Source organism: Hippopotamus amphibius, chromosome 9 (assembly GCF_030028045.1).
Source record: "Hippopotamus amphibius kiboko isolate mHipAmp2 chromosome 9, mHipAmp2.hap2, whole genome shotgun sequence".
In the NCBI taxonomy this organism is placed as follows: Eukaryota; Metazoa; Chordata; class Mammalia; order Artiodactyla; family Hippopotamidae; genus Hippopotamus; species Hippopotamus amphibius.
The window spans coordinates 83,706,826-83,734,118 of NC_080194.1; the positions used below are offsets into that span (position 1 = coordinate 83,706,826).

At 36.4% G+C, this 27,293-nt stretch overlaps 1 protein-coding gene across 3 annotated transcripts in view; it reads right to left on the minus strand.

Annotated features, from left to right (window-relative positions):
• Positions 1-8,517: 8,517 nt before the first annotated feature.
• CCDC15 (coiled-coil domain containing 15) overlaps positions 8,518-27,293 on the minus strand; it is a 58,498-nt gene continuing 39,722 nt past the window's right edge. For all 3 annotated transcript variants that reach the window (XM_057695992.1, XM_057695991.1, XM_057695993.1), the window contains 3 exons: positions 11,107-11,283; positions 10,638-10,786; positions 8,518-9,385 (listed from right to left, as the gene is read on the minus strand). In XM_057695992.1, the coding sequence (XP_057551975.1) occupies positions 9,264-9,385; positions 10,638-10,786; positions 11,107-11,283 (448 nt within the window). In that variant the 3' untranslated portion in view covers positions 8,518-9,263. The remainder of the gene's footprint in view (positions 9,386-10,637; positions 10,787-11,106; positions 11,284-27,293) is intronic.

Consider the following 27,293-nt stretch of genomic DNA (forward strand, 5'->3'; position numbering starts at 1 on the left):
TGATCAGCTCATGGACTTTCTTCTGGTTGGTTGGTGATGAAGTAACAAGGTGATGTTTCAGGAATCTTTATCATCAACCTTCTGGTTCCAACCAGTCTGGAGCCTGTGTGCTTGTGTTCGGCATTGAGTCACCATCCTCCACCTACAGGGGTGGGGGGTCCCTAGCTCCTGCAGAACAACTCAAAAATATGTCAGGTTGTAATGTATATCCCCTGAGGAGGAACTAGGACTCCGTTTTATTGCTTAACTATTGTTTCTTGACTGCTTTTCCTTTGTTTCTGCCTTCCCTCACTTCCCTAATTAGCAACTGCTTGAGTCTGCTCATTGGAACTCAGGGAAGGCTTAGGAAACTAAAGCCTTTTTCTACAAACAAGAAATGGGGGACACAGAGGGACTTTGTACCTGGGAGGTCCCCACAGGATCCTGCTCGGTTTCAATCCCCTCTTTTCTTTGATACTCCTCGATCGTGAGGGGACCGGGGTCAGGACCAGAAAGGAAATAAAGTTTTAGATAAAGAGGTTAATCATAAACTCGGCAGGGGAACTCGGTTTTAGGGGGACTTGGTCTCAAGTGTATCAGAGAGAAGTTAATTTATTATACACAGTGAATTCCTTAGGGCAGTAGGACTTAAATTTCTTTCAGAACCCGGATGAAAAAGGCTTAAAGTCTTGACTATATTATTTCAATGTGTTTTTTCTTTTTTCTTTTTTTTTTTTAGCAGAAATATTTCATAGAAGGCACTGAATGCTTCATACTGCAGCACATCAGGAGCCACAATGTCTGCTCTCACTTTTAGTGACGGGAAGATGAAGTAGTGGGTTCAGATGATGACAGTGTTTAATAGTCTTATCTGTTAATGATTGCTGTAGATGTTTTGAGGCAGGGGGAGGAATCTAAGACAAGAATTGAGTGAAACTTTTACCAAAGGTGATCTCATCTTGGGGCCTGGAAGGGATGATGACTCGTACACAGTACAACACCAAACTGTCTTAATTAAAAGGAATCAATTTGACGTCTCCTCCTTGGCGCACCCCTCTAATAGCGGTCGGTAATACTGAGAGCAAGACCAGGCATGGACCACTCATTTCTACCTTAAGAGAGCTTTAAAAATTGAAGTCAACATATTCAAAGTCTTTTGCCCAGCAGAATGGGCCTGGCATGCCAGAAGACCATTTGCTTTTATCTTCCTCTATAATATTTCCATTCTCCAAAGTTTTCTTTTCTGAGAAGCATGGAAAAATGCCCAAGGTGGGACACAAAGCAAACTATGCTCACTACACTTAAAGGGAAACTAAAGGAAATATTTTGCTTCCAAAACCAGAATCTGAGTTAAGTAAACACAGAAAAGTAATTCCTGCTACCTATCATACCTTAAACGGTTGGAGGATGTGAAAGCAGCAGTTTCTAGCCTCTGCATCCAGTGAGTAGTAAATAAAGTTGCTGACAATCTTATTCGTGCCCATCATAAAAGGGCTAAAAATGTAAGGGTGAGTAATATTGGACAATTACCAGTAATATACTGGAACAACACCAGGGAGAGGACACAGAGTTCATTAAATCAAAGCAATTAGAGAAAGCTGTTTTCATTGGACTGCCTAGGAAAATACGTCACGTACCAGCTTTTTGATCATTATTGCATGAAAACTGGCACAATGAATACTCTCTGCTACTACCATAATCCTGGAATTACCTCTATACCATATATATTCCGTCTCTTTGTACCAATTCTGTGAGTTGATAAAGTTCCCTCTGGGAACAGCACGGCTGAGCTCCTCTGGGGAGGTGCCCCTCTTGCTGGACACATGCCCATACTTTGCTATGTCCTCCTGTCCTGCTCTCCGACTCCATTGTGACCTACTGAACTTGGATCTACTCTGACAAGATTAGGGTTGGAGTTGAGGAGAATGGACTTGTCTGATGCTATCTCATCTTCTACAAGTAAAATGTACCAGGAGCCCACAACTTGGCATGAAGAGTGAATGAAACGGAAAACTGGTGACATCGAAAGTATAAAACATAATTAATACATTTGCAGAATGTTAGAACTACAGAGGAGACTGAAGGTCACTTAGTATAACACTCTTATTTTACAGAAGACAAAAGTGCAGTCCAGAGAAATTAAATTACTTGTCCTAAATGACAATCACAATTAAAGAACGAGAAACAAAGTAAAATGTCATCTAAGGACGTTTAAAGATCTAAAACATTAGGTAAAACTACTAATCATTTAGAAGCATTTGGAATTTAAAAAATTCAAATCTGTGTATGTATTTAACAAATATTTACTGAGAGCTTATTATGTGCCAGATAGAGCACTGAACAAAAACAGACAAAAATCCCTGTGCTCAAATGGTACAGATTAACCAGTTTGCAAGGCAGAAATAGAGACACAGATGTAGAGAACAAACATAGGGGCACCAAGTGGGGAGGGGCAGGGGTTGGGGGGATGAATTAGGAGACTAGGATTGCCATATACACATTACTAATAAGAAAAAAAATATCAAACTGTACATTTTAAATATATGAAGTTTATTGTATGTCAATTACATCTCAATAAAAGTTCTTTAAAAAATCCTTGTGCTCATGGAGTATACAATCTAATGGGCAGAGAAAGAAAATAAACATGAAGTAAAATATAGAGTGTGCCATACAGCTAAGTATCATGAAGAAAAGTAAAGCAGGGGAAGGGGAGAGGGAGCACCTAAGCGTGGGGGTGGGTAGTAGGGTCACATTTTAAAACAGGATGGTCAGGGAAGGCCCTCCAATTAAGATATACTTGAATGCAGGCTTGAAGGAGGTAATAAAATGAACCAAACATTATCTGAGGGACAAGTGTCTCCAGGCAGAGAAAGAGCTAATGAAACGGCCCTGAAGCAAGAGTCCCTGGAATGTCCATCGAAGTACAAGGTCAGCAGAATAAGCAAGGAGGAAAGTAGTAGGAGATAAAGTCTCAGAAGCAACTGGGACCAGATTTTACTGGGCCTTGTATGACATTGTATGGACTCCAGCTCTTCCTGAATGAAATGACTAGCCAAAGGAGACTCTGAGCAGAGGAGTGACATGATCTTACTTTTCTGAAAGGACTGCTCTCACAGTGGTGCTAAGAACAGTCTATAGCGGGCAAATAGGGAAACGGAACCAACCAGGAGGTGACTGCAATAACCTGGATGAAACATGATGATGACTTAGATCAGGGTTGTAGTAGGGCAGACATGGAAAAAATAGCTGTAATTTAAATATATTTTCAAGGTAGAGCCAACAAGGATTGGATATGGGTTGTATAAGAAAGACAAGAGAGAGGGTTGACTCCATGCTTTTTTGATCAGAACAACTAGGATGGTGCTGTTTGCTGAGAATGGAGAAGACCAGAGGAAGAAACAGATGTTTTTGTAGTTTGGGGGGTGTGTGTGTGTAGAGGGTGGAGATCAGAAGCTTTGGTTTCGGATGTGTTAGATTTGGCTGCTGTATTGAGAAGGTACACAGGTGCAAGTAGAGGTTACTTAGGAACTCTTAAAATCTATGAGAGAGATGATGGTGGTTTGAACCAGGCATCTCGCAGTAGAAGTAACGTGAAATGGAAATATATTTGGCTGGTAGATTTGACACAATTTGCTGAAGTGATAAAGGATGAAAGAGAGAGAAAGAGGAAAGTCAATGATTTCTCCAAGGTTCTTGGCCTCAATAACTAGACAAATGGAATTGCTATTAACTGATATGGGGAACACTATAAGAAGAGCAAACTGAGGGAAACCAATGACGTGGAAATGTCAAGTAGGCAGTTAGGGTTAAAAGTTTGGATTTTCAGGGAGAGGTCTATACCAGATATATAAATGTGGGAGTTATCAATATATAGGTAATATTTAGAGCCATGAGACTAAAACAGGTCACCGAAAGAGCAAGTGTAGATAGAAAAGAAGTCCAGGGACTGAGTCCTGGGACATTCTCAAAAGCTTTGGGGTTGTGTAAGCCAAGTGTAAGGTACTTCAAAAAAACAAACAAACAAAAAAAACACAGAGTGATCAATTGTGTTTAATTCTGATGACAGGTCAAGATAAAGCCTGAGAATAACCATTGGAATTAGCAATGTGGGAGTCAGTGATGACTTTGAAAGGAGCACTTTCATTGGAGGTAAAGGCAAATAGTCTTACTAGAATGTGATGAGAGGAACAAGAATAGGAATTATAGACAACGCAAGGAGTTTTGGTATAAAGAGAAGCACAGAAGGTTAGTGGTATATGAAGGATAATGTAGGGTAAAGAAAGGTAGCAGGTGGCCTTCTTTTTTTCTTGTTTGGTTTTTAAGATGGGAGAAATTGCAGCAAGTTTATATACTGATAGGAATACTCTAGTAGTCAAGGAAAAATTACGATGCAGAAGAGAAGGGGAAGAAATGCCAAGGAGCTGTCCTTCAGTAGATAAAAGGGAAGTTGATCCAGCCAGTAGTCAGAGTAGGCCTAAGACAGGAGAGCAAACAGCTCATCCCTATTAAAAGGAATTAACACACACAGGTAGGTAGGTAGATACGATGGTAGGAACTCAGGGAGGTTCCCTTTTGACTGCTTGTTTTTTCAGTGATACAGAAAGCATCGTCACCAACTGAGAGTGAGTGTGAGGGAAAACCTATAGGAACTTTGAAGAGAGTAAAAAAAGGTAAGTTATCTAGGAAAGTGTTCATTCTTATTCAATTATTTTTCACTTGAATTGTCTGTCACCTTCCTTATTTGAAATAGTGGGCCAGAATTTAATGCTGTCTCCCACCCCCGCCCTGAAATCAAAATCTATCTCATTTAGGCTCAATTATTAGCTTCAGGCCTCTTCTTCCTTATAAGTCCCTGCTAATTTAGAAAACTTGTAGAATTTGTCCTTTCAACCATGATTTCAGAAACTTGTAAATTCAGGCAAACTCTTAAGAGTCCAGGCTCCTTTCCAAAGTGCATTCATTCAAATCAAACAGGATTCACTGCACTATCATCACTAAGGGTCATGTGACTCAGGCTTTCTCCTTGGTAGCTGTTAGTTATCCCAACATTCTCTAACCCCACAAAAATAAGTCATTACACACTGTCTACACATAACCAAACTACAATACAAAAAGCATACTCATTCTCAGATGAGAATTCAGACTTAACCTAGAGGAAGAAGAGTTGAAATTTCCCTGGTTCTGTGTAAGATCTAATCCCATCACCATTCTACCATTAACTTGATGTCAGACAAGTCAATTCACCTATATAATATAACCAAGCAAAAAGAGTAGAACAAAACAAGCCAAAAAACAAACAAACAAAAACAAAAAACAAACCATGTTGGACAAGATCAAAGATATAAATAAATAAAAACCAATACAGCTTATCCTAGGAAGGAAAATTTTTAACATTTGAAAATCAATTAATGTAATACATTGTATTTATAGAAAAAATGACAAAAATACTTGACAAAAATACCCAAAAAATTACAAAAATAAATGATAATCTGAATAGATGCAAAAAAAGCATTTGACAAAACCCAACACCTTTTCATGATAAAAACACTCAACAAAGTAGTAATATAAGTGAACTTCCTTAAACTAATGAAGCCTATCCAGGAAAAATCCACAGCTAACATCATACGTAATAGTGAAAGACTAAATGCTTTCCCCCTAAACTCAGGAAGAGGACAAGGATGTCATCATTCTTATTCCGCATTGTACTGGATGTGCTATCCAGGGCAATTAGGCAAGAAAAAGAAATTGAAGGCATCCAGATTGGAAAAGAAGAAGTAAAACTGTCTCTATTTCCAAATGAGAAAATCTTACATATGAAAAATCCTAAGGAACCTATTAGACATAAAAAACTAGCTCAGGAAGGTTACAGGATACAAGATTGATACAAAAAATCAACTGTATTTCTATACACTTGTGATGAACAATCTGAAAATAAAATTAAAGCGATAATAACATTTAAAATAGCATCAAAAAGAATAAAGTACTATGGAATAAATTTAACAAGAAAGTACACATTTTACGCTCTGAAAATTACAAAATGTTGAAAGAAATTAAAGAAGATTTAAATGAGTGGAAAGACATCCCATGTTCATGGATCATATGGCAATAACTCCCAAATTGATCTACAGATTTAATTTGATCCTTATCAAAATCTCAGCTGGCTTTTTTGCAGGAAGGTGATTTTAAAATTTGTATAAAAAATGCAAGGGACTCAGTATAGCAAAACAGAAGAACAAAATTGGATGACTCGTGCTTCTCAATTTCATAACTTAGTACAAAGCCAAAATAATCAAGATAGAATGTATTGGTTTAAGGATAAACATACAGATTAATGGAATAGAACTGGGAGTTCAGAAATAAACGCTAACATTGATTTTTGACAACAGTGTCACAACAATTCAGTAGGGCAAATAATAGTTTTTTGAACAAATGATGCTGGGACAACTAGATATCCTCATGCAAAAGAATGAGGTTAGACCCCTATCTAACACTCTACACAAATATTAACTCAAAATAGATCACAGACCTCAGTGTAAGAGCTAAAACTATAAAACTCTTAGAAGAACACAGATGGAGTATATCTTTGTGGACTTGGATTAGGTAATGGCTAAAGCAGCAACAAAAAAAAGTAGATGAATTGGACTTCCTCAAAATTAAAAACTTTTATCCTGCAAAGGAAACCATCAAGAAAGTGAAAAGACAATCCCCAAAACAACAGCAAATACTTGCAAATTATAAATCTGATAAGGGACCTTGTGCAGAATATATTAACAAATCTCATAACTCAATAATCAAAAGATAACCCAACTACAAAATGGCACAGGATCTGAAAAGACAGTTCTCCAAAAAAAAAATATAAGAGGCTAATAAGCACATGAAAAGATGCTCAACATCATGAGCCATCAGGAAAATGTAAATCAAAACCACAATGAGACACCACTTCATACCCAGTAGGACAACTGTAATCAAAGAGACAGATAAGCACAAGGGTTGGAGGATGTGAAGAAACCTGAACCCCTATACACAGTTGGTGAGAAAGTAAAATGGTGCAGGCACTTTAAACTTTGTAAAACAGTTTTCAGTTCCTGAAAATGTTCAACACAGAGCTACTATATGACCTCCTGGGTATATACCCAAGAGAAATGAAGACATATGTCCACAGAAAAACTTGTAAGCAAATGTTCATAGCAGCATTATTCATAATAGCCAATTAGTAGAAAGAGGCCAAATGTTCATCAACTGATGAATGGGTAAATAAAATGTGGAATATTATTCAGGAATAAAAAGCAATGAAGTACTGATACACACTACAACATGGATAAATCTTAAAAACAGTATACTAAATGAAAGACTCCAGTCACAAGACTATATATGATTCCATTTATATGAAAAGTCCAAAATAGGCAAAACTATAGAGGCAGAAAGTGGGCTAGTGATTGCCAAGGGAATGGGAAACAATTGATAATGGGTATGGGATTTTTCTTTTCTATATTAAAAAAATTTTAATTGTGGTAAAAAAAAAAACTAAATAAGCTAAAATTTATCACTGTAATCATTTTTAAGTATACTGTTCAGTAGTGTTAAGTGTATTCACATTGTTGTGAAACAGACCTCTGGGATTTTTCATCTTGCAAAATTGAAACTCTACTCATTAAACAACTTCCCATTTCCCCTTCTCCCAGACCATGGCAACCATCACTTTACTTCCTGCCTCTATGAATTTGACTACTCTAGGTTCCTCATATGGGTGGAATCACACAGTATTTGTCCTTTTTTGTTCCTGGCTTACTTCACTTAGCATAACGTCCTTAAGGCTAATCCATGTTATACTACGCGACAGGATTTCTTTCCTTTTTAGGGCGGAATAGTATTCTACTGTATGTATATTCCACACTTTGTTTACCCATTCATCTGTTGAGGGAAACAGGTTGCTTCCACCTCTTGGCTATTGTGAATAATGCCACTATGACCATGGGTGTGCACACATCTGTTGAAGATCCTGCTTTCAATTATTTTGGATATATATCCAGAAGTGGGATTGCTGGATCACAGGGGTATCTCTTTAGAGTGACAAAAGTGTTCCAAAATTTGATAGTGATAATGGTTGTACAACCCTACAATATACTAAAAACCACTGAATTGTACATTTCAAGTGGGTAAATCAAATGATATATAAACTATATCTCAATGAAGCTGTTAAAAAAATACAACTCAGAAAGGCTACACCAAGGATATAGTTACATAAGGATTTTGACTGAACTGGATAATTGATCTGGTTAAATAACCAGTCAATCTTGTCACACAGGTAATTCTGACTCTTATTTACAATGACCTGGCTAGATGCTTAGGCATTTTTTGAGACATAACCTAAGTGCTTTTTCAACACTGATCATTAAAAGAAGTAGGAAAAAGAAAATGTCAGTACCTATCTTTAATTCAAAATATTAAACCTTTTCATATTTTGTGTCAAGAAACACTGTGAAGAAATAACAAATTCATACTAAATATAGCAATTTTTATTTCATCTGCTCTGTAGGTATTGCATTCACCACATCACCACATTTTTTAAGATAGGGAAATAAGGTAGGACTTTACTCACTTTGATTTCAGATTCACTTTTTGAAATGTCACTCACAATTATTTCACATAAAAGATGCCCGAAAGACAGAGGGTTTGACTTTTTTTTTTGGCAATAAAAATTATAAAATTAAAAAGTCCTTTGTCCACTGTCACTGATGGCGAAAGAGGTAATCAATTAAAAAACAGGAGAGAAAAAATTTTGAGAAAACAAATACATCAAATTCAGACTGTTCTCATCTCTAATTGTTATACACAACTAAAAAAGTTAATAGCAAAATAGATGGCCACTGGTACTCAGAAACTCATTCATCATCTTCTTTTCTGCTTCATCCAGACGTCTGCAATTTTGTCAAGACTCAAAGTACAATTACAGAAAGACAAATAAATGAGATAATCTCAAAGATTTCGAATAATCTCTTCTGATCAGAGCAGAGCAAAGTGAGGGAAACCTTACCAGTCTGACAGGTCATTTTTAAAACAATATGCTCCACATGGTTTACAGCAAAGAGATAAGTTTGGAAGTCACCTTACAATCTTGGAGTGAAACAATGGTCATGGATCTAATTATAGAGACAGCTGTTAAGTGGGACAGTCTTTCTTTCCAGATTACATATCTTATAAACTTCAATAGCTTTTCCTAAATAATCTTTCAGGGCTGATTTTAAGTGAAGGTTGAAATATTAACAGGTGATTTCACATTCTTATTACAGATTTTTCAAAGTCCGTCTGTGTGCAGAAGCAAAATTATGAATGGCCACTCGAAGAGCTGAGTTCCCCTCAGGGATATCACAGGAATTGATGACTGAATGTAGTGCCCGGGTATATGCTGCAAATAAAAATTTGCACAGTGATGAATGAAGTCAGATTCTAAACAATCCTCCCAACCTCTTTCTATAAGTACTGCTTGTCTGCCCAGTCTCATAGGTATTAACTTTAACAATTCATTGAATAAATATTTATTGAATACTTACCACATGCTAAGTACCCTGTGATTACAGAAAAGATAATGGAGAGATGGACGCAAAAATTAAATTGCAGTGTAATATTTCCAAACCAGAGGCTTATACAAAATGTCATCACAGAATGAAGTTTGGAACGAAAGAAAAACTAGGAGAGGATGGAAAAGATTTCCAGAAGTGGTAACATTTAAGATGGTCTTGAAGGATTAATAAAAGTAAAGGGAAAAAGGCATTCTAGGCAAAGAAATGAGTGTGTGGGGTGCAAAGGTATAGAAAAATGTGGCATGTACTGGCAATAGCAAGTTCGATGAGGCTGGAGTGTTGCCTGGAGCTGGAGAGAAAATATGCCAAATATGCCATGTATTTTGTACTGTAACGGTAAGTCCTAAGGGGCTGAGGATAAGGAAGTGGCATGATCAGATCTGTGTTTTTAAAATATAACTCACAGGACTGATAAGAAACTCATATCACAGACTGGGCATCAGGAATACAAATACTTGCAGTACTTTCAGTGTGTATGAAGCCTATATAATCTTTACACTATGTAAATCAATACATTTAAGAATGGACAGGAAACAAATATTAGTCACAGCAGGAATGTCTCCATTTTCTCTAGCTGGGATTCCTGATAAGATAGTTTATATTGGGCATCATTTCCCTCAGTGATGTTTAGCAGAACTGGCAGTCTAATGTCGATATATATACACATTATAAATATGTGCAAATATAAATAATAAATCTGTTAGATAACATTAAAGTATTTGGATAACAGGGTATTCAACTGGACACAGGCCTAACTTAGATGGCCATAAGAGGCAAGCTCTAATATTCTTCATTTATAGGAGAACCTGAAACCCTAGTCTCACTACTGTGGAGTGAGCTAGAAATATTTCCCCAGCATAAATGGAGAAAAGAAGATAACAGATCTCAAACAGAAATACAACTCACTATAATTATTTTTATTGCCTCAGAGTTGTTTTATAAAGGGGGTAGACTAGTCTCTGGTATATAGTAAGCCCTTAGTGCTAAATTAAATGCTAAATTACTACAATCACTACTTATACTATTGTTGTTTTTTTAACTGCCACCAGGCCCCAACCATTCCTTTAAGAGACTTACCTTTGTGGTTTTTATAGAAAATACAATTGTTGGCACAGGTGTCAGGATGAGCATCCCAAAAATCAGGACCACAGCAGCATAGTGGAGGTAAAGTAATATTATACAGCTGCATTTTCTCCTGGATCTGGGCTCTTAAAGCTTCTACATATCTGTAAAAATACAATATGACCAGGCAAAGTGAACCACTAGGAAGAGAATGCGCGTGAGTCTTTATTTTACTGCCAGTTTTCACTGTTAATCTATGTCATATCTCTTTGCCTCGACTCTTCCTCTTTGTACTGGGAAGCAACACTAAGAAAAATGTAGTGCTATCCCCGAGAGGTATTAGGTAATCGAGAAATTTGATGAAGTTCTGTACCCCCAAAGTATGAGAAGACACAGTCAACTCTTTCTTAAGGAAAATGAGAATACTGGCTTGCTAACAAGTCTCCTCTAGAGCCAATATTTCATGAAGAACTTTTCAAAGTACCTTTGGTATTCCTTTTCTCTCTGTTGTTGTTTTTCCCTGGCTCCTTTTACTTCCTCAAGTTGTAGCTGGGCTAACATCTCACTCATCTTCTCCCCTGAACATGGCTCTTCATGCAAGTTCATTCTTAATATCCTCTGCTCTTCAGCATAACGTTGCTGCTCTTTCTTTTTCTTAATTCTGAGAATAAAGTCATAACATGGTTAGGAATTTCATGAAATCATTATTTAGATTTAACTTCTAGACCCAAATAACTCAAGAAATTACCAGAAATAGGGGAGTCAGGAAATCAGATTAACACACCCTAGAGAAGCCTCAAAAATTCCTGCTGGCTGATTTGAGTTTATCCCATAGCTCACATATACACATAGCCTCTTGAATGGACATGACCAATGGTTACTACTAAAAGAGTTCTCCTGGATGAATCCTAATACAAGAACTTTCTCAGGTTAAAACTACAAGTAGACAAGACTTCTGCTTTTGGCTAAAATGGAGTAATAGGGACTGGGTTTGCCCTCCCAGCTTAAAGAACCAAATAAATAAATGAACAAATCGACCCAGAAACCAACGAGACCAAATACAAAAAACAATGGTTTTCAAGACACTGGATATTAGGCAACAAAAGACAGTGATCCTTGACGGATGGAAAACAAATGAAGTGATCCCTACAAGTGCCCAAGGTTACTGCCTTGAAAGTTTCGAGGCAGCAGCACAGGGAGCTGAGGTGGAGCCTGGTAGACTCCCTGAGTTGAGGAGATGAAAGCTGAAAGTCCAGGGACACAAAAGCAACTAGAGTTCCTAAGACAGAAAACCAAGGGGAAAGAGCTGTTCAGAGAGAACCCCAGAGATCTACAGAGGATCTCCTTCTAATACACAGCAGAGCACTGTGCATGTATGTGAGGAAATGACTTGAGGCTAGGGACAGAACCATACAAAAGAGTAACAGGTAACAGTTTCCTGTGCTCACACAGTACACAGAATAGAGCCTGTTTCCACCAGTCAAGACTTGAAAAACTCATAATACACAGGACATTGAGTAGAGTTTTCAGGAAGATTTTACCTCAGTAGGAGGGAATAATGATTAGTCCTAGACTGACCAATGCGCCAGACAGACACAACATTGTAAAAGCAAAGCCCCGAAGTAACTTAACTGCATCCCAAAACAAAGCTCAGGAAAATGTATAAGAATACAAAGATATCCACTAACCAACAAGGTAAATTCACAATGCTGGACATCTAACCAAAGATTACCAGGCATGAAAAAGGGCAGGAAAATACAACGCATAATGAAGAGAATAATCAATTAATGAAAATCAACCTAGAACAGACAATTATTAGAATTAGCACAGGACATTAAACATTAAAACAGACAGTACAACTATATCCTACATGTTCAAAAAGTTTAGATGTAAAGAGACTGAAATCAACTTCTCAAGATGAAAACTACAATTTCTGAGATGAAAAATACACTGGAGAATAAGCCTATATATTAAAGAAGTGGAATTAATAATGGGTAATCTTCCAAAACAGAAAGCACCAGGCCCGGATGGGTTCACCAAACTAATTAAGGAAGAAATTATACCAAATCTCTTCGATCTCCTTCAGTGACAGAAACAGAAAGACTACTTCTTAACTCATTCTATGAGGTCAGCATTACTCTAATACCAAAACCAGACAAAGATATTACAAGAAAACTACAATGAATAGAGGCAAAAATCCTCAAAAATATTAGCAAGTCAAATCCAACAAGGTACATATATTACATACTACAGTCAAGTGGAATTTATGCCAAGAATGCAAACTTGGTTCAACATGAAAAAAGTCAATTAATGTAATAGATCACATCAACAAGCTAAATAAGAAAAATCACAAGACTGTATAAATAGATACAGAAAAAGCATTTGACAAAATCCAACACCATGCAATCCAGCAATCGTACTCCTTGGTATTTACTCAAAGGAGCTGAAAACTTACACCCACACAAAACCTGCACATGGATGTTTAAAGTAGCTTTATTTATAATTGCCAAATCTTGGAAGAAACCAAGATGTCCTTCAGTAGGTGAACAGATAAACTGTTGTACATGCAGATACGGAAATATTGTTCAGTACTAAAGAGAAATGAGATATCAAGCCGTGATGAGACAATGAACGTAAATACATATTACTAAGTGAAGCCAATCTCAAAAGGCTACATACTGTATGATTCCAACAATATGACATTCTGGAAATAGCAAAACAATAAAGACAGTGAAAGATCAGTGTCTGCCAGAAGATGGGTTGGAGGGAGGGAAAGAAGGGTGAAAAGGCAGAGCATCAAGGACTTATAGAATCATCATTGATGGATACATGTCACTATACATTTGCCCAAAGCCATAAATGTACAACACAAAGTGAACCCTAATGTAAACTATAAACTTTGGGTGACAGTGATGCATCAATATAGGCTTATCACTTATTAACAAATGTACCACACTGGTGGGGGGTGTTGATAGCAGAGGAGGCTCTGAATGTCAGGGGACAGGGAGAACATATGGGAAATTGCTCTACCTTCCTCTCAATTTTGCTGTGAACCTAAACTGCTCTATAAAAATAAACTCTTTATTTAAAAAATACACTGGATGGGATTACCAGCAGATTAAATATTGCAGAACTAAATCTGAAATTATCCAAAATAAACCACAGGGGAAAAACCTGAAAAATTTAAAGGAACACAAAAAAGCAATTAATCCAATTAAAAATGGGTAAAGGACTTGAATAGACATTTCTCCAAAGATGATCTATAAATGACCAACAAACATATGAAAAGATGTTCAATATCACTAATCTTTAGGAAAATGCAAACCAAAGTCTCAATGAGATATCACCTCATACCACATTCACAACAATGTGAATATGTTTATTTATTTATTAACACTACTGAATTGTACACTTAAAAATGGTTACAGTGGTAAATTTTACTTTATGTGTTTTTTACCACCAGGGGGTGAGGTGGGAAAGCATGTCAAATAAATGAACAAATTCAGGGGGAAAAACGAAATAAAGTTGTTTTAGACATACAAAAACCAAAAGAATTCATCCCCAGTACAGGCATAACCCAGAAATATTGCAGGTTTGGTTCTGGACCACTGTCATAAAGGGAATATTGCAATAAAGCGAGTCATGAATTTTTTCATTTCCTAGTGCATATAAAAGTTCTGTTTACACTACACTGTAGTCTTTTAAATGTGCAATAACACAATGTATATGCCTTAATTAAAAACTAATGCTGGGACTTCCCTGGTGGTGCAGTGGTTAAGAATCCACCTGCCAATGCAGGGGACATGGGTTTAATCCCTGGTCTGGAAGATCCCACATGCCTCAGAGCAACTAAGCCTGTACACCACAACTACTGAGCCTGTGTTCTAGAGCCCATGAGCCACAACTACTGAGCCCGTGCACCCTAGAGCCGGTGCTCCGCAACAAGAGAAGCCACCGCAATGAGAAGCCTGCACACCACAACGAAAAGTAGCCCCTGCTCGCCACAACCAGAGAAAGTCGTCATGTAGAAATGAAGACCAAATGCAGCCAAAGCAACAACAATAAAAAGCTAATGCTATGGGGAAAATGGCACCAGCAGACTTGCTCAACACAGAGATGCCACATACCTTCAATTTGTAAAAAATGCAAAATCTGCAAAGTGCAATAAAGCATAGCGCAATAGAATGAGATATGCCTGTGTACCCACAGCTACAAGAAATGTTAAAGGTTGTCTTTCAGACATGAGAAAATGATACTTTAGGTAATATATATAACATTTTTCTTATCAGTTAAATTTCTTTAAATAAAAATAGCCTGCTTTAACAAAAATAACAATGTATTTTATATGTAAAAGTAAAATCTATGACAATAGCATAAAGGTTTGGATAAGAGAAATGGAAGTACACTACCATAAGATTCTTATATTAAGATTTTTATACTCTATGTGAAGTAATATAGTATCATTTGAAAGTAGACTGTGAAAAGTTAAAGATGTATGATATAAATCCTAGAATAACCAATAAAATAACAAAAATGTCATAGCTAACATGCCAACAAAGGAGATATAATAGAATCATAAAAATATAAAAGTAATTCAAAAGAAGGCATAAAAAAAGAGGACAAAGAACAAATGGGACAAACAGCAAGATAATATACTTATATCAAACCCTACTAATAATCACATTAAAAGTAAATGGTCTAGGGATTTCGCTGGTAGTGCAGTGAGTAAGACTGCGTTCCCAATGCAAGGGGCCCAGGTTCTATCCCTGGTCAGGGAACTCGATCCCACATGCATGCCACAACTAGAAGCCCACATGCCACAAGGAAGATCCCACATTCTGCAACTAAGACCCAGCACAGTCAAAGTAAGTATTAAAAAAAAAAAAAAAGTAAATGGTCTAAACACCCCAATTAAAAGGAAGAGACTGTCAGATTTGACAAAGTCACGACCCTACTACATGCTGCTGATAAGAAATGCTCTTTAAATATAAAGAAACAAATAGATTAAAAATATAAGAAATGCAAAAGATATGCTGGCATTAGTTAAAAGAGGGCTGGAGTATATTAATATCAGACAATGTAGATTCAGAGCAAACAAAATATCAAAGATAAAGATCACTTCATAATTACAAAGTCAATTAACTGAGAAGACATAACAATCCCAAACATTTAATAAAAGAGCTTCAATTACATGAAGCAAAGACTGATGGAACTTCAGTTCCTTTGGGAACTTCAAGGAGATACAATAAATCCATAGTTACAGGCAGAGATTTTTAATACCCCCTCTCAATTATTGATAGAATAATTAGGCATAAAAATGGCAAAGATATAGACTTGATCAACATTATCAACCAAATTGACCTAACAGACATTTATAGAACACCCCACAACATTTATAGACTAGCAGAATACCCATTTATAGAACAACAGAATACACATTCTTCTATTGTAAGGTTATTGAACTTAGAACATTTACCAAGATAAACCATATTCTAGGCCACAAAACAAGTGTCAGTAAATTCAAAAGAATTCAAGACATACATAGCACAATGGAATTAAATTAGAAATTAATAACAGAAAGATCCTTGAAAGATCTCCAAATACCTGGAAATTAAATAACATACTTCTACTTAAGAAATATGACAATTAAATGCAATGTGTGATCACAGAGTGGGAGCTGCCAAAAAAACAAGTTGTTGTAAAGAACATGTTTGGGAAAATTAGAAAACTTTACATATGGATCCTATATTAGTTATATTGTATTACTGCCAAATTTTATTAGTTTGATCATTGTTTTGTGGTTATGAGAAAACACCATTGTACCTATAATATACATGAAATAGTTAAGGGTTAAAGGACCACAATGTCTGAAAATGTTCCAAATGTTAATAATTGTGAATCTAGATAAAGAGTACCTGGTGTTCATTTTACAATTCTTGAACTGTAATAGGTTTGAAATTCTTCCAACATATAATTTTTGAAGAGTTATTTAGCATTAGAAGTTTTCAGATTATTCTTTAGTAAAATAAATGGACCAATAATATTCATCAAAAAACAAAAAAAACACCCCACACTTCTAAACAACCTATGATCAAAGAAGAAAAAAGCGGAAATTAGAAGGTATTTTGAACCGAATGAAAATGAATTTATTAAATGTTGCTAAAGAGTATTTAGTATGATATTTATAGCACTAAATGCCTATATAAGAAAAGAAGTGTATCAAATGTCCTAATCTTCTACCTTAAGAAACTTAAAAAAGAGGTGGAAATTAAACCTAAAGTAAGCAGAATAAAAATACTTAAGATTGAAGCAGAAATCAATGAATTAGAAAACAGAATAAAAAAATTAATGAAACCAAAAGCTAAGACTTTGAGAAGATCAATAAAATTGATAAATCTTGAGCTTATCAGATCATAAAAAAAAGAGAAGATTCAAATTTTAAGATAAAAATAAGAGAAATGAAACCACTACAGATTTATACAGATATTAAAAGGATAATAGAGAATACTAAGAATAATTTTATGCCAATAAATTAGACAACCTAGGTGACATGACAAATTTGTTGAAAGAGACAAACTACTAAAGCCTCATCAGGAAAGAAATAAATAACCTGAATAGCCCTGTATCTATTATCAACGTTGAAACAGTTGTTAAGAATATTTCCACAATGAAAAGTCCAGAAAAAAGGAGATTCACTGGTAAATGCTACCAGTTAAGGAAGAAATAATACCAATTCTACAGAAACTCTTCCTCCCAAATTAGAATACTTCCCAGCTCATTCTATGACGCTAGCATTTCCCTGAAAACAAAACCAGTCAAAGATATTACAAGAAAAGTACAAGCCAAAATTTCCTAGAACATAGAAGTAAATTCTAAACAAAAATTTAAGCAAATCTAATCAAACAATATACTAAAAGGATAACACATTATTACCAAGTTGGGTGTAACCCCAGGAATGCAGGGTTGATTTAACATTCAAAACTCAAACAATGTTATTCACTATATTAACAAACTAAAAAAGAAAAACTATGATCATCTCACTAGAGAGGGAAAAAAGCGACAAAATCCAACATCCATTCCAGAGAAAAATTCTCAACAAACTAGGAAGCGAAGGGAACCTAAGAAAAAACTATAGCTACCATCATACTTGATGGTGAAAGACTAAACACTTTCTCTCTAAGATAGGATTGTCCACCCTTATCACTTCTATTCAACACTGTTCTGGAGGTTCTAGCCAATGAAATCAGCCAAGAAAGAGAAAGAAAAGACATCCAGATTTAAAGGAAGAAGTAAAACCATTTTTGTTTGAAGATGACATGATCACCATGTAAAAAAATCCAATGAATAAGTGAGTGCAAGGTCCATATCCAAAAATTAACTGCACATTTCCATATACCAGCAACAACAAAATCTGAAATTGAATTTTTTTTAAGTACTATTTATAATAGCTTCAAAAATATGAAATACTTCAGGACAGATCTGACAAAAAATGTGAAAGACCTATACATTTAAAACCATAACTGAGAAAAATTAAAGAGCTAAATAAATGTTCCTGGGCTGGAAGACTCAGTATCATTAAGATATCACTTCTCCCCAAATTATCTATAGATTCAAAACAATCCCAATCAAAATCCAAGAAGGTTTTTTGGTAGAAACTGACAAAACATTTTAAAATTCATATGGAAATGCAAATGGTCTAAAAAAGCCATGAAAACTCAGGGGAAAAAAAATTGAAGGGCTAACACTGTCTGAGTTCAAGCATTATTATAAAACTATGCCAATCAGAACAGCATAGTATTAGCATACAGATAGCTAAATAGATCAGTAGAACAGAAGTGAAAGTCCAGAAATAAACCCACACATATATGGACAACTCATTTTTTTTAAATACATTTTTTTTTTTTTTTTTTTGGCTGCATGGGGTTTCTGTTGCTGCATGCAGGCTTTCTCTAGTTGTGGTGCATGGGCCTCTCATGTTGCAGAGCATGGGCTCTAGGCAAACAGGCTTCAGTAGTTGCAGCACACAGGCTCAGTAGTTGTGGCACATGGGCCCTAGGGCACATGGGCTTCAGTAGTTGTGGCTCACAGGCTCTAGAGCATAGACTCAGTAGTTGTAGTGCACGGGCTTAGTTGCTCTGAGACATGTGGGATCTTCACGGACCAGGGATCGAACCTGTGTCCCCCGCATTGGCAGACAGATTCTTAACCACTTCGCCACCAGGGAAGTCCCTGGACAATTCATTTTTTTTAACACCTTTACGAGATATTATTTGCATACCATAAAGTTCACATGACCATAATGTAATTTAAGAATTTTCATCATCCCCCAAAGAAACCTTGTACTCATTAACAGTCACCCTCTACCCACTCCCACCTAGCCCTAGGCAAACACTAATTTTTCTGTCTCTATAGATTTGCCTATTCTTGACATTTCATATAAATGGGATCATACAATATGTGGCCTTTTATGACTGGCTTTTCATTTGGCATACTGTTTTCAAAGTCCATCCATGGTGTAGTATGTGCTGGTACTTCATTCCTTTTTATTGCTGATATTCTACTGTATAGATATATCACATTTTATTTATCCATTCATCAGTTTCTGCACATTTGGGATGCTTCCACTTCCTGGCTATTTTGAATAATGTTGCTATGAATGGTTGTGTAACTTTGTGTGTGGACATACATTTTTAGCTCTTCTGGGTATACACCCAAGAATGGAATTTCTGAGTCATGGCAACTCTATGTTGAACCTTTTGAGAAATTACTAAACTGTTTGCCAAAGTGATTGTACCATTTTACATTCCCCACCAACAAAGAATGGGTCTTCTAATGTTTAGACATCCTCATCAGCATTTGTTATAATCTGTCTTTTTCATTATAGCCATTCTTATGTGTGCGAAGTGATATCTCATTGTAGTTTTGATTTGCATTTCCCAATAACTAATGACGTTGAGTATCTTTTCAAGTGCTTATTAGCCATTTGTATATTTTCCTAGGAGAAATGTCTATTTAAATCCTTTGTCCACTTTTTAATTGGGTTCTCTTTTTATTATTGAGTTGCAAGTTCTTTTATATGTTTTGACTACAAGTCTCTCATCAGATATACGACTTGCAAATAATTTCTTCCAGTCTGTAGTTGTTTTTTTCACTTTCCTGATGATTTTTAATTTTGATGAAGTCCAACTTATCAATCTTCCCTTTCATTATTTGTTGGACAACTGATTTTTGACAAATGCACAAAAGCAATGAAGTAAAGAATAGTTTTTCATCAAATGCATATCTATATACAAAAAAATAAACTTCACACTATATGTAAAAATTAACTCAAATATAAATACATTGCCGACCTAAATATAAAACCTACAATGATAATCTTTCTAGAAGAAAAAAAAATTTTGTGACCTTGGGCTAGGCAATGATTTCTTCAATATGACACTAAAAGTCATTAGTCATTCACTAGCAACATCTTTAGTCATTCAGGAGATGTAGAGATACCACTACATGGCTAAAATGAAAAAGACTGACCATACCAAGTGCTGGTGATGATGTAAAGGAACTGAACTCTCTTATACTGTCGGTGGTAATATAAAGTGGTACAACTACTATGGAAAACCGTTTCGGTTTCTTTAAAAAATGAAATACATACCTACCATGATGACCCAGTCCACTCTCAGGTATTCACCCAAGGGAAAAGGTAACATACTTCCAAAGGCCTGCACACAAATATTCACTGCAGCTTTATTTGTAACAGCCAAAAACTGCAAACAACCCAAATGCCCATCAACCTATGAATGAATAAACAAATAGTGGTATATCCATACAATGGAATACTATCCAGTAACAAAAACGAATAAACTCTTGATAGCACAACAACAATGAGAAATCTCAAAATAATTACTCTGAATAAAAGGGACTGGGCGCAAGAGAACATGTTGTATGACTCCAGAAAATGCAAACTAACCTATGGTGACAGAAAGCAAACCAGTGGTTGCCTGGGGAAGAGTCCGAGGCAGGAAAGAGGTGCTACCAAGGGCATGAGGAAACTTCTGAGGATGACAGATATCTTGACTATGATAGTCGTTTCGTATGTGTGTGTTTGTGTGTGTGTGTGTGTGTGTGTGTGTATGAGAAAACATCAAAGTTTACACTTTTATATGTGTAGTTTATTGAACATCAATTATATTTATTTAAAAAGAAAACCACCTACTAGCAGAGAGGAAATGAGTTGCTCAGTGAGAAAATTGTCAGAAAACCTAATTTAAGAGCTTTTGTTAAGAAATATAACTAATTCAAGACTAGAACTTATATGCTGATAATGTCAGTTGCTAAAAATTACTTTGAAACAAATGAGCTATTGTTTTCTAAACAGTAGTATGAAATCCATTCATACTCACACTTCTTCAATAAACATGGACTGCTGAGAATTCTGGGCTTCTATCCATTTGTAGCAGGCTATTTACTCCAGGGGAATTATGGGCTTCCTTTCAGCTATATTAACACAGGTATATACGAAAAACCAGGAAGCTATCCTATAAAGGCTGAAAGATCAGGCACTGGAAAAGTACATGAAACCTGTATGTGCAAGTAGGTCCTTTCAGATTCTGACAGCTAATCTCTGGCCCCCTCTAGCAGAGTGACAAGGCCACTTTAAACAAGGATTTTCTTCTAATTGTTCTGCAACACTTACCATTCTTTCTTGAGCTACAAACTATAAGTGTAAACTGAGTATTCCTCAAAGAGTATAGAACATAAATATAACTTATGATACGATTCAAACTCAGATGCAGCATGAAGTTGTAATAGGGTAGAGGTAAGAAATCTCATGATTGCAACCTGGACGGAGAGATATGTTCTTTGTTTTTAATAAATTTATTTATTTACTTATTTATTGGCTGCATTGGGTCTTCGTTGTTGCACATGGGCTTTCTCTAGTTGACGCAAGTGGGCGCTACTCTTCACTGTGGTGTGTGGGCTCCTCATTGTAGTGGCCTCTCTTGTTGCGGAGCATGGGCTCCAGGTGCGTGGGCTTCGATAGTTGCAGCACATGGGCTCAACAGCTGTGGCTCAGGGGCTCTAGAGCACAGGCTCAATAGTCGTGGCACGGGCTTAGTTGCTCCACAGCACGTGGAATCCTCCCGGAGTAGGGCTCAAACCCATGTCCCCTGCATTGGCAGGCAGATTCTTAACCACTGTGCCACCTAGGAAGTCTGAGATATGTTTTTATAACCAGCAAGGATCAAGATTTTAAAGCATATAAGGCAGTGTACTAGGAATGTGAGAAAGATAACATGAAGAGCCACAAATACATACTTATTCACAATTGACTTTTTTTTTTTTTTGGCTGCACTGCGTGGCATGTGAGATCTTAGTTCCCGGACCACGGTTTGAACGCACCCCCTACAGTGGAAGCACAGAGTCCTAACCACTGGACCACCAGGGATTTCCCCACAATTTACTTTAAAATACACATCACTTTGCTCTCTTAAAATATAATGCATGAAACAAGTAAGAGAATAAAAGGAAGAGATTAAAAGAGTACAAAAGTTTAAAGATGAGCCAAAGATCATAGGTGCCCTTGGTGAAGGATCTACTTACATAAAGATCTTATTCCAAAGAGAGCCAGTAAAAAAAATGTTTTGAAGACATTCATATTTGATTAGTTCAATAAATCCTTAGCTTGTGAAAAAAGGAGAATGTGAAAAGATTTTTCTGTAGATAAGAAATCAAACTGAGGTTTTCAACAGTGAAGCAAATGGAGCCAAATGAATGACAACAGAACAGCTTTGTTACTGGTATAATTCTCTATACCGTTTATTCTCTATATCAGTAAACTAAGAGCTAAGTAAACACATCAGCAATGTTTCTCAAATGTTGGTAACAGGACAATTACTGGAAATGATGGAATCAGCCCTTCCCCCTTCTCCCCTGTAGCTACTCCTCTCCTCACAGTCGAACATCTTAAAGAGTTGCCTAGGTTTCTCTATTTCCTGATCTCCTCTCCCACTCCAATATGCCTTATTAAGACCTGTGGGAAGACATTCGAAACCTTGAAAATGTTAAAGTATGTGGGCCTAGCGATGGGATTCAGAATGTCCTGCTTGAGCAGTGGAGGAACTGAGGGTGCGGGGCGTGGAGACTAATATCACCTTGTTTGGCCCTGAAGGATGGCTGGTTAGCCAAAGACGGGTAAGATTCCTCAGAGGAGGAACAACCTAAGACAGGCACAGTCGCAGAGGGGCCAGCAGGGGTGGGGCACCGACCCCCAATATCTGAGAGAGGTCTCCTGCCCCCAGGGCTGTTTTGCTCTCCAGGCCCAGCTCAAATCCACACCTGCTCAACTGGGACCCAGGAAGCAAACAAAGATAATTGCCTCAGTCATGTGAGGCCTTTGATTGTTTATGGGTGTAACCTGAGAATGTTAGCCGAAGAACTCAATAAAAGCAACCTGGGATGAGTCAGCAGGGCTCTTGATCCGAGAGGTCTTGAGCCCCCCGGTCCCACTTTTCTCTTCAGTCTGTGTCTGTGTCTTCTTCAAGCTTGCGGCACCCGTCACTCACCTCGAGTCGCCGAGCTGGTCTCGGCAAAGACCCATCAATCACTCCACCAAAACAACTCTCTTTAAGGTCAATGGTGGCCTACAGGTTAATCCATCTAGCATTTACATTCTTAACAGGGGCGACACTGTACCCAAGTCAGCAAAAATTTATTCAAGGGAGCAAAATATCTTAGATATTAAAATAGTCTGTGGCCCTCCAAAAAGTCATAGTACATAAGCAGAAATACACTACGTCTAGGCATTCTCTATTTCTTACGCTATGCCTTCTCCCCAGGTGACTTGATGCATACCATCTGCTTCGGTTACCACCCACTATCACCTGTAACTCATTAAGCTACAATATAGACCATTCCTCTGAGATTCAGACCTATTTAACTGCCTGCCAATTTGACATTCCACTTGAGCGTCTCAAAGGTATTTATCTGGGAAAAGAATCCACAGCTTTGGTCAGATTCTCAGATTAAGAACAACTGCCATACAGTACTTTCAGAAAGGATCGTAAGTTGATATAAACAATTATTCTATAAATGAGGTTATTCTTCTTGGATGCCTTTAAAGCTTCTTGCATAAATATACCTTTTAGCTGATACACAACAGAAACTAAATTAGGTTGGAAATCAGCATGTCAACACATCAGTTTTTCCCAGGGCACTGACATGAATACAATTTTAGTGGTTCTCTGGTTATGCTAAAAGGTATTCTGAAACCAGTGTCAGACTTTCAGTAAAAGAGAGTAAGAATATAAAACACTGCAAGTTGATTTATAAACTTGCTACACTGGATGTTTATACAACTAAACAACAAGTAGATATCAACATTTACATTTTGAAGAGAATCCTGAAAAGAAAGTGGTATCACAGGAAAACTGCATTAAAAATATATTCTTATAATTACAACTCAAAAACTCTTGTTAGTCATCTTCCATATAAAGCCACACCACTAGTCCTTTACAAAGTTAAACTAAGACTGAGACCTAGAACTAAAATCAAGGCTATCTTTTTGGCGGTAGGCATTCATACTCCTTGAGTAATCACAGAAATTTGCCAACACCAACAATGTCAAATAAAAGGAATTCTGCATCCAAGAATAAGAAATAGATTTATTTTAGGAATTAAAAGAGGTGCTCTGTTAGAAAAATAACTTCTCAAGGAGATGAAAGAAATCTTCCTCTTTGACATAACAGGATTAAGGTCTAATCTAGCACAGTCTAAATCTTTGCCTGCCAATCCTATTTTTCTGTTCAACTTTTTTTCCTCTGTCTCTCCGTTTCTTGATTCTGATAGTATTCTTCCTTAGTGATTTCTGAAATCATTACTAAAAATAACTTAATATTTCCTACCGGACGCTCTACTTGGATTTCCATTAAGCACTTTGAATTCAATATGCCCCAAACTTAAAAATCCCTTCCACCTCCACCTCCTTCCTGGAAAATCTGCTTCACAGTACCCCATTTACCTGGTGGCCTAAGCCATAAACCTGGGACTTACCCTTATATTCTCCTTTGACATTATCTTATTAATTCTATCTCTTTTGCTCTTAAAACTGCCTCCTCCTCACTGCCTTCCTGGCCCTGGCTTATAACTTACAGACTTCAAAGCGGTTAGGTGATGGAGTCAAATAAATCAGGGATTGAATCCCAGTTCTGCCGTTGCTAAATGTGATCTTAATCTTAGGCAAATTACTTAACCTCTCTGGGGCTCATTTTCTCATCTGCAAAATAAAAAAAATAATAAAATTTACCTCATACGGTTACTGAAGTGGGCAAATGAGCTAATGCCTCTAAAACACTCAACACTATGTCTGGAACATTGTAAATGCTTAATGAATGGTGGCCACCACTACCCTGCAGGACTGTATATCAGTTAAATGACACGATAATCTATGTAAAGCATTTGACACGCAGTAAGGGCTTAATACCTAATAACCTTTAAAAAATTAATTTCACCTCTCATCTTCTCTGTAAGTATATTACTTCAGTAATATCCTAACATCTAGTCTTAGCCATTTTATCTATTCCTCACAATGACTCTAGTGGCTTCTATTTTCAGGATAAAATCCAAATTCCTTCTCATGACATACAAAGTTCTTTATGATCTTTCCTCATTTTGTAAGGTTTACCTCTTGCCATTCCTTTAGCTCTAATCACATCCAACTCAAAAGTGTCATATTCTTTCAGGAATTACTGCTTTTACAATGCTATTGTTTTTGCCTAGAACCCCCATCTACTCTTTTTTTTTTTTAAGAACTTTTGTTGAGATACAATTGACATACAATAAACTGCATATATTTAAAGTGTACAATTTGATATTTCTTCTTATTAGTAATGTATATACGGCAATCCCAATCTCCCAATTCATCCCACACCAACCCCCACACCCTATTTTCCCCACTTGGTGTCCATATGTTTGTTCTCTACATCTATGTCTCTATTTCTGCTCTCCAAACCAGTTGATTTGTACCATTTTTCTATATTTCACATATACGTGTTAATATATGATATTTGTTTTTCTCTTTCTGACTCACTTCACTTTGTATGACAGTCTCTAGATCCATCCATGTCTCTACAATCCATCTACTCTTTTCCCCAATCCAATTCCAATTTTGTCTCATACTACTTCTTCTAACTCTTCACAACTCAGCCCAGGAAGTCTTCCCTGTCCTGCTACACCATGCCCCCAATTTTGAAATCAAAACATGGTCTCTATGGTCTCATACATTCTTGTAATTTTTTCCTTCTAATGACATCAGAAGAAAGATTTTATTTTATTAGTATTTTACTTGATTTTTTACATTTATGTTAATGAAAGAAATTAGTCTGTAACATTGCTTTCTTGTAATATCCATGACAGGTTGGTATTAAGGTTACACTGTCTTCTATAATTATCTGAGTATTCCCTGTTTTCCATTCTCTGGAATATTTTATATAAAACATGGTGTTATTTTTTTTTCCTTAACTATTTGTCAATGAACAGTTACTGAGCATATAATAGGTGCCAAATTCTATACTAAGCTCATTTACTGTTACCTCATTTAATCCTCAAAGCAACTTTCTGAGGTATATATCATTATCATCCCTGTTTTATAGAGAAGAAACAGGCTTCTAGAAGGTAACTTTCCAAAAGTCACACAGCTGGTAGGCAGCAAAGCTGGGACTTGAACACGTATTTCCTCATGTTCTGAATCACATGCTATAATGTCTTGTAATTCTTAATATATTATAGTAGTATGATTATCTATATGATTATCTATTCATTTATCTGCCTCCCCATTAGTCAGTGAAATCTATCTAGTAAGCATAGGATCACGTCTTCCATTCTTTCTGCACCCCCTAAATCTAGCATGTCTACCAATTAATAGATGCTCAATAAATAGCTGCTAAACGAATGAATGAACCATATCATTTGATTCTTATAACAACTGGGTAAGGTAAAGCAGTTATTATCAATCCTTGTTCAGAAAGCAGGTGTATGTTTATTTTAGAATGCTGCTAAAGTGGCTTTTGTCTTTAAGTTAAAACATATAACCCTCATGCAAAGAAGGCACACACGATTTAGTTTCTTCAAGAGGAAAAAGCAAAAAATAATTTTTAATTATTTGCAAACTGTCAATGACAACAGATTTAAAGTTCTGATACCATCTGTAAGACAGAGACCTTCATATTTTTTCTCGGGTCAAGAGTATAAATCCAACAAGAAAAAGATTATCCGGTGAGAAAATGGCAATAAAACAAAAGCCTTAAGCAGAAAAGCTTTCAAAGAAGGTCAGCAGTATAGCTAAAGAAGAATTCCCCACTGACTATGCCATGTGGCAGGCATGTCATAAGAAGATTTAAGGTAGACATAAAATACCCACAGTGGGGATGTCTTGGCTTCAGTTAAATGAACTGAAATTTCCATTCTGTCTTTTGCCTGATGAGTCTGTAAAAACACTTATATGTGGGCACCACAGAACTGAGAATTTTTTTTTATGTAGATCAGATCATAATTATGGCAAATGACTGGGTTATAGTAAGACAAATCTGGGCTAGATATAAGAATGAACATCCTGAGAGCCAGTGTCCTTAGTTTCTGAAATTGTTATCCTGGGAGACTTAAGAACAGAAAAGATCCTTG